Source organism: Arachis ipaensis, chromosome B10, assembly GCF_000816755.2.
Source record: "Arachis ipaensis cultivar K30076 chromosome B10, Araip1.1, whole genome shotgun sequence".
NCBI lineage: Eukaryota > Viridiplantae > Streptophyta > Magnoliopsida > Fabales > Fabaceae > Arachis > Arachis ipaensis.
In genome coordinates, this window is record NC_029794.2 from 17,405,736 (window position 1) to 17,413,733 (window position 7,998).

The 7,998-nt window shown below is 33.1% G+C and overlaps 1 protein-coding gene across 5 annotated transcripts; it reads left to right on the plus strand.

Annotated features, from left to right (window-relative positions):
* On the plus strand, positions 5,265 to 7,654 carry LOC110268190 (homeobox-leucine zipper protein HOX32-like). 5 transcript variants are annotated; one of them, XM_021114074.1, is made up of 8 exons: positions 5,265 to 5,421; positions 5,560 to 5,660; positions 5,884 to 5,960; positions 6,057 to 6,164; positions 6,551 to 6,636; positions 6,732 to 6,866; positions 7,005 to 7,105; positions 7,415 to 7,654. In XM_021114074.1, the coding sequence occupies exons 2-7, from the start codon at positions 5,594 to 5,596 to the stop codon at positions 7,018 to 7,020; spliced, it is 489 nt and encodes a 162-aa protein (XP_020969733.1). In that variant the 5' UTR covers positions 5,265 to 5,421; positions 5,560 to 5,593; the 3' UTR covers positions 7,021 to 7,105; positions 7,415 to 7,654. The 5 variants fall into 5 exon arrangements, with proteins under 5 accessions (XP_020969733.1, XP_020969732.1, XP_020969734.1 ...); XM_021114073.1 differs by having other exon boundaries at positions 5,269 to 5,478; XM_021114075.1 differs by having other exon boundaries at positions 5,319 to 5,478; positions 6,519 to 6,636; positions 7,415 to 7,653.

The following is a 7,998-nucleotide window of genomic DNA, read 5'->3' on the forward strand; positions in this document are numbered from 1 at the left end:
AGATATAAAAAAAAAAGAATTTTATATGTTATTGCAATATATAAAGAGAAAAAATAAAAAATATTTTGTTATTGCTATTGCTATGTGTTATATCTCATATGTCTCAAATTTTACTATTATTTATACACGTACAAAATATTTATTTTCCAAACTTCATAAAATTTAGTCTTTCTTAAGAAATTAAATTTTTTATTAAAAAAATTAGCCATCCAACATTGTGAAGAAAGTCACAATGTATTAAATGGACATCTATTCATATATATCACAATAAATTATATAATGTTTTTCACTTGATGTCAAATTTTTATTAAATTTGAGTGAAACCTCACCTGGTCCTTAATAATTTTACGAAATTCCTCTTCGTCCTTTAACGAAAGTATAATCCCATTGCGATTCTTGACGACTAACTTCGTGAGACCTTCTGCCCCCTCTATTAATGTCTCCATCTAGAGTTAACGGATCTTGCCTACGTGAACCGTTAATTCAACAATTTAATAGACACATTGCTCCCTCTTCTTCTTTTCTTTTCTCGTCTCCTCCTCTATGCGAACCAGAACACCACTAGGCCAATTCTCTTCTCTCCTTCTCCTCAACATCATTTTCAGCCACCATCATCACTAATATTCACTACCATTTTCTGTTCTCGCTACACCAACCCACTATCACCTTCTTCTTCTTTGCTGCACCAACCCACTGCCACCTCCTTTCAACTGAATAATTTTATCTGTTTAAATACTTGAATTTGGTTGGAATATGGTCTTATGAGTTGTCTTTTTCTGGATTTTGATGATTGAGTATAGATATTTACTTAAAGTATCGATTTTTATGTGAAAGAGTGATTTGGTGATTATGGAATGGATTGGTGTTTTAATTTGCTCGAAGTAAAGTTCTTTACTTGTAATACAGACTTGGAAGTTAATGTAAAACCAAATAGAGACAAAGTTCTTTACTTGAAATTTAGTGTGAAACCAAACAGAGACAGGGACAAGCTAGTGAGAGAGGGATTGTGAGGATAAGAAAAAGAAAAAAGGAGAGAGAGTAGCCATGGCAACGCAGGATTGCCGATAATAAACAGAGAAATATGTGATTTTGGTTCGGTAAAAAAGAAGAAGAATGATGGCAATGGAGTGGTGCAACAAAAACAAAGAATGGTGGTGGATATTGGTAATGATGGTGACAAAAAATAGTAGAGAGGAGAAAGAGAGAATGCAGAGAATGGTGGTAGATGTTGGTGATGATTTAAGGTCGGGTTGTGATTATACTCCTCCTATTAACGGAGTGACAGAAGGGCCAGAATGTCTTATAGAAGTAATGAATAAAGATCGCAATGAGATTATATTTTTGTTAAGGAGCGAAAAGGAATTTTATAAAAGTGTTAGAAATCGGAATAAGATTTCACTCGTTAAATTTATTTATGATAAATTTTTAATATTTAAAATTTATTAATTTTTAACATTTAAAATAAATATTAACTATTTAATTTTTTTAATATTAAACAAAAAAATTATACTAAAAGTTAAGTCGTCATTTGAAAATAATGTAGTAATAATTAAGGTATAATGTCAAATGAGGTCGGATTACTAAATTGATGTTGGCCAATTTTATGGTGCGGCCTATGAGCTGGTGTCTAAATATTATTAGAAAATTGTTTATTATAGACAGATTTTTATGATAAAATTTTGCTTTTGAAAATATTTGTCGGTAAAAAATTTAAAAATTTTCCAACTTATTACCGATAAATTATAAGATCTGACGATAATTCTATCGATACATTAAAATTTTGATTTCAAACTTATTATCGATGAAAAATCTATTTGTAATAAGTTAAATTTAAATTGCCCTAACTTAAATTCACACCATGTTGAATTGCTGATTGTAGGTTTCTCTGATGAAATGCTAGAACTGCTCCTATTCGCGTTACAAAATTCGATGAACTCCTTGAAGGAATGTGGCTCCAATCTCATGATTAGATTCGGGAATGTTGAGCACGTTGTACAATATCTTGCATCTCAGGTTGTTACGCTTCAGTTAGTTAGTTATTTCTTTAGTTGATTAGTTACATAGTTAGTTAACTTTTATAGTGAGTTACTTAGTTACTGATGACGACGCCACAATACATGTGCGTGCATAATAAGAACTTTTTTCTGCCAAAGTGCATGATGAGATCTTGAATTATGTAACACCCTACCACACAAAAACTTATGCTATAGTCGTAAATTAGAGGTGGTGAGGCATTACGACGCCTAAAAACAAAATACATATATATATATATATAAGATAACAAGTGGTGGTATACAGAAAAGAAAGAGATATATTACATATATGGTTCAGAAGGAGATACATAGCAAGTACTAGTCTCGACCTGCAAAGAAAAGGCCGGTTAGAAAGTATAATACAACCCAGAAGTAAACAAAATACAGCTTGTTTCTCCATAAATCGACATCTAAAAGGGATATACAAATATGTGTTCAAAAGTGGAGATATAGATACACTAAGCACAAGATACAAAAGGAGTTTTCGCTATCCCAGAGAAATCCATCATACTTAGCAAGGTGCGTCACGTCTTATATCTGTAAAATAAATAGTTCTACAACGGGGTGAGAACCCGAAAGTTTTCAGTAGGATAATAATTCCAAACAGAGACTATATAAAAATATATGAACCCGCTAGGCAAACTTATACTCCAATCAACACAAGGTTCAAGTCTAGGATCCTTTTTAATAATTCAAATAAGATAAACAGGCTAAATCTCAGTCATATTAATGATCTCAAATTCTCAACTCTTCTCAATACAAGTTATCAGTTCTCTCAATATCACAATGGTTCAAATTCAATAATTCAGTGTTCAGTAATTTGTTCAGTAGTAGTAACAAGCACAAGTAGAGAGATTCAAGCACAAACAAAGACAATTATAACAAGTATGATAATTATCAGTTAAACAGGAATAATCACATAGGCAAACTCAAGAACAATATGCACACACAAGAAATGTTACATAGATGCAGGTGATGCATGCCTGTCCTATTGGCCATGAGCTCAAGTGTCGGTTATACTGCCAAACCCGACACAAAATCCGATTGACACCCCGAATCGGTCTTTCGGTGCGCATCCCCAGGAGAAATAATATAAATTATGGTAGCATTATCTCAAAGGAGAATGTCGTCTCACCTTCTCTTGGAGGTATAAACATGCCAAACAATGGAGAGTGCCGTCTTACATCAATGGAGTGTGCATCTCACCTTTCATCCGAGAGAATGTGGGCATTACGTATCGCTATCCCCAGATCACACTACAACCATGGAACAAGCGGGATGAGACCTCTGTCTTTGTCCGGTACAGATGCTAAATCAATGATCAAGTCATCACGCAAGCGGGATAATACTCAGATCTTGCCGCTTCAGCCATTTAGGCCACAATTAATCAATATCAAAGTCTTTTAGTCTTTTCATAAGTGATTAAATTCATCAACCCAAATTTGTTATTAATTTTATCAATTTGAATTCATTAACCCACAATCATTTATCAATTTGTCAATTTTATTGACAAGTGAGTGGGACATCACTACCGTCCTCACCGCGGGCGGGATACAATCACTATCCCCACAACAATTTCATCTAGTTTACCAAGTGGTTATCTGAGAATTAATCAGTTCATCTCATTATATCATTTCCCAGTGTATTCAAAGCTTAATTATCAGTTATTCAATTCCATACGGAGGTTAGAGGGGTTTATAAAAAGAATGAGAGCCTAAAAAGACAAAAACAGATTTTTTTAAAAAATCAACATAGTCGTGCATACGCATGTCCCGTGCATACGTACGATTTCAATTCGGGTTGGGACATCATGCGTACGAACAATTTCAATTTTGTTTCTATTTCATGCGTACGCACGCCCTGTGCGTTCACACAAGGTCATTTTCATTCATTTCTATTTTGTAATTCATGCGTACACATGACATATGCGTATGTGCAAGTTCAATATCGTGCGTACGCACAGATCCAGTTCTGCTAAAAACTCTGCAACTCTGCATAATTCAGTTTTTCACCCCTAAGTTCAAACATCAATAACTTTTGCTACATTTATCAATTTCTATCCATTCTTGACGGTTTTAAAGATTTTTTCACTAACTTTAATTTAAGATAGATTTAACGAAAATCTAAATTCTGAGCACCAAATTATGACCCGTCGAAGTTGGTCAAAATTTTGTTTTCACCAATTTTACACAAATGTTCATTTTTACAAATTCACATTACAATTCAGTTCTAAACCATCCCAAAGCCATTTATAAGCATCCTCAACAATAAATATTCAAATTAATTCATAAATAAGCATTCATATCACTCAACAATAAATACAACTCATAATTCACAACCAATTAATCATAACAACCACCATTTCCATTCAATCCTATCGTAGAGGGATAATTAACATAGGTTTTCACATAATGTTACACAATGTTTATCCGAAATTAAGTCTCGTACCTTCGTTGATGACAGTCTCAACCTCGGAAAATCTTTTCATCGGCAAAACCAACTCCTATTGGTCCAAGCTCCACCAAATTTCTCACCAAAGTAATCCTTGAACCCAATTCGCACTGAATTTGCACCATGCTAATCCATTCCGCATCAATACATGCCAACCCAATCCTATTCAATCTAATCATAAACAAATTTCACAATATTTACACTAGGTTCGTAACTCAAATTTGGGAAAAACAAAGAAAATGTTCTCTCACCTTATTTCACGTAACGTTGGGTCAAAATCCCATTAGAACTCAAGATTAAGCTTCCCCTAAACAACGAAATTACAACAATCTCAACACTCATACCCAAAACACAAATTTGAAGGAAATTTTGAAAACATTTCAAGGATTGTGGGTGTACTTACCGCAAAGTGGTATAGAATCAAAAAGAGCACGACAAGAGCAACGCGTAGTCGCAAACGAATCTTCGATCGGAGCTATGGTTTGGAAGCTATGGAAATTTAAGTGAAGTGTTGAATAGTAAGATTAAATGATTTTTTCTTCACTCTTCTCTTCTCTGTGGAGCGAAGAAGAGTGCAAGAAGAGTGCTTAAATGATTGGACTTGGGGAAGTGAGACCAGTTTTGTGGTTTTGGCCTGTTGGCTCAACCTAAAATCAAAATCTTTAAGATAAGTGTTTTAATTCGTATTCTAAATATTTTTATTTTTCCAATTATAAATTTTTAAATTTTTAACTATTTTTGCTCATAATTAATTTATCACTTAATTATTTATTATTTAACTGAGTTTTACAAATTAAACATTATCAATTGCTTTTGTTGAACAAATTCATTGCCGAGGGTGGAACAAGTGAATGCTAGTTGTGTATTTGCAGAACAAGAGGTGGAGTATGAATTGTACCTGCTTTTAGATGTTGTGAAGGAGTGTATGTGGTAATTGGTAATTTTCGGCTTCTTTGGCTATCTAAATGTTCAAGAGTTGAAGAATTTATATTTGGTAATTGTTGATTACATTTACATTTATGTTTTGATCCTTTTCTTGTTTCTATAATTTGGATATAATTCATGCTTCTTGCAGGTTTGTGTTTCGTCTATAGACCCTGATTAATGGCATGGACAAGTCGAGATTGGAAATTATGATTCATTCTATGAGAAGGATGTGGTTTTACTCCACAGCAGGTATGGAGAGAATTTAGTAATTAAAGATTGAATTTATATTTGTCAAAGAAGTAGTTTTGGACTTTAACTAGAGCACAAATATCTCATTTGATTTTCTTATGATAAACACTATGATTATGATAGCCAATTGAAGTTAAGAAAAAGAAGATGTAGATAGTTCCTTTTGAATTTCTTACAATAGTGCTAACTAATTAATTAGCATTTAATACAAATTCTCGTGCAGATTCTAGGTCTAACAAAAGAGACAAGGAGGATACTTCCATCAATAACATGCCTCACACACTAAGCCTCCCTGATCAGGTTATAAGCAATCATTTTAAATTCCAGAATACACTATGTAGCTGATGTTATGAATTACCTGCATGGATGAATAAAATTAATGTAAAACCTTAACAGGTCAAGCTTGCAGATTTACTAGAACTAGAAGATGTAAACATTATTCAAATCGAGGGAGGGAAATGCTCAAATCCTACCAAGTATGGTGTTTTAGGCTTGATTGAGAAGGTAAACATATAATTGTGTTTGGTCTACCTTTGTCTTTTTCCATATTGCCTCATCGATAATCAATCACTGTCCTCGTCGTTCTGAAATTCAGAGTATTGTTCTTGCCGACACTGAGAGTATGTGGTTAAACAACATGATTCTTATTTTAAATCTAATACTTTGTTTGGCTAACTTATTTTAAACAGGATGATTGAACTTGATGCATTTTTCAGGCAATGGCTACTTAATATTAGGAACTGTGGATTCTTATGGCCATCTTATTCATTCCGACTTTCATTGTAGAAAGAATTGATTTTTATCTGTCTTATGAGTCTTTTTAATTACTGTATAATTAATTGAAATTCAACTTCTTAGGTGGTTCAATGATGATGTTAATGGGTTTGTAGAGAATGGTTGGTCACTGCTGGGCAATGATAGGATCTCCCAACAAATTTTTGGGGTTCTGTGTGCTAAGGCATCCATGCTGTTGCAGGTACTTAATGAAGCAAACAAATTTCATCATCACCTATGGTACAAAAGTAGTAATATTCTTATTTTAACCTTCTATTATGCAATTTGATTTTGCAGCTTTGCAGTGAGGTTGATGAAAATGCAATTGGAGCTTGTGCTCAATTGGTATTTGCACCTATTGATGAATCATTTGATAATGATGCTCTTCTACTTCCTTCTGGATTTCGCGTCATACCATTGGATCCTAAAACAGTTCAGTGACTTTACTCTTACATAGTTTTATAACTTTTAAAAAGTAATCTGAGTTGGCTGATACTAATGGTATCATATCATGCATGATTCTGTGTTGACTAATAAAATGTCATTGTTTCTGTTTCTTTTGCATCCCAGAATACTCCAATCATAACAAGGACATTAGATTTGGCATCCAAACTTGAAGTAGGTTCTGGGAATATACGTGCAACCGGAGAAGCCGATGATTACAATCTTCGGTCAGTCCTTACCATTGCATTCCAATTCACCTGTGAGAACCATTTGCGTGACAATGTACCTGCCATGGATAATTAACAAATAAACCTTATTTTAAGAAAGATCTATAGGAATAATGGGTTGGCGCGACTGATTTGTTTGATCCATGTTGTAGACCTCATTTGTTTAATGTTATAAGAAAGATCTACTATTACCTATACATGATTTACATCTTTCTGATTCTCTTTGCCATTGTAGTTTTGATTCGAGTTGATGTCATATGCAATATGCAGAATTTAGAATTTTATTTTTCTTTTTGTTTGATTTTTCAGGGTTTTGCATATCTACCAGGAGGAATATGTGCTTCCAGCATGAACAGGCCAATGTCTTATGATCAAGCAATTGCATAGAAAGTTCTCAATGATGATGATTCCAATCACTGCTTGGCCTTCATGTTCATGAACTGGTCTTTTGTCTAATGAAGAATCTTATATTATATTATTATTATAATATCTTTATGCAATTTATATATTCAGCACTTAAATAGTGAGATTTTTACATTATTAGTTCTCTTAAACAGTGTACTATATTATTTAAAGCTTGGTTTATAGTTGTAAATTCTTTTCTTGGTTCTAATTACCGACAGAAAATCTGCCGAAAAGTTTGACATTAATTATCGACAGAAAATCTGTCAAAAAATCTGACGTTTTTAGCGAAATAGAGGTGACAATTACCAAAGAAAAATTTGTCGGTAATAGAGAAAAATTTGTTAATAAATTATCGACAGAAAAAATCTGTCGGTAAATAATTTTCGACGACATTTTTTCTGATGGATAAAATTCGTCGGTAACTAAAAATCCATCTATAATGAAAACCAAATATGTTTCTAAATCCGTCTATAATAAGCCGTTTTCTA

Excerpts from the sequence above, each read along its gene's own strand:
- LOC110268190 (XM_021114074.1), top strand. The coding sequence starts at position 5,594 with ATGGACAAGTCGAGATTGGAAATTATGATTCATTCTATGAGAAGGATG. Across the intron at positions 5,661-5,883 it reads GTGGTTTTACTCCACAGCAG|ATTCTAGGTCTAACAAAAGA; the intron begins GTATGGAGAGAA and ends ATTCTCGTGCAG. Across the intron at positions 6,637-6,731 it reads AGGCATCCATGCTGTTGCAG|CTTTGCAGTGAGGTTGATGA; the intron begins GTACTTAATGAA and ends TTGATTTTGCAG.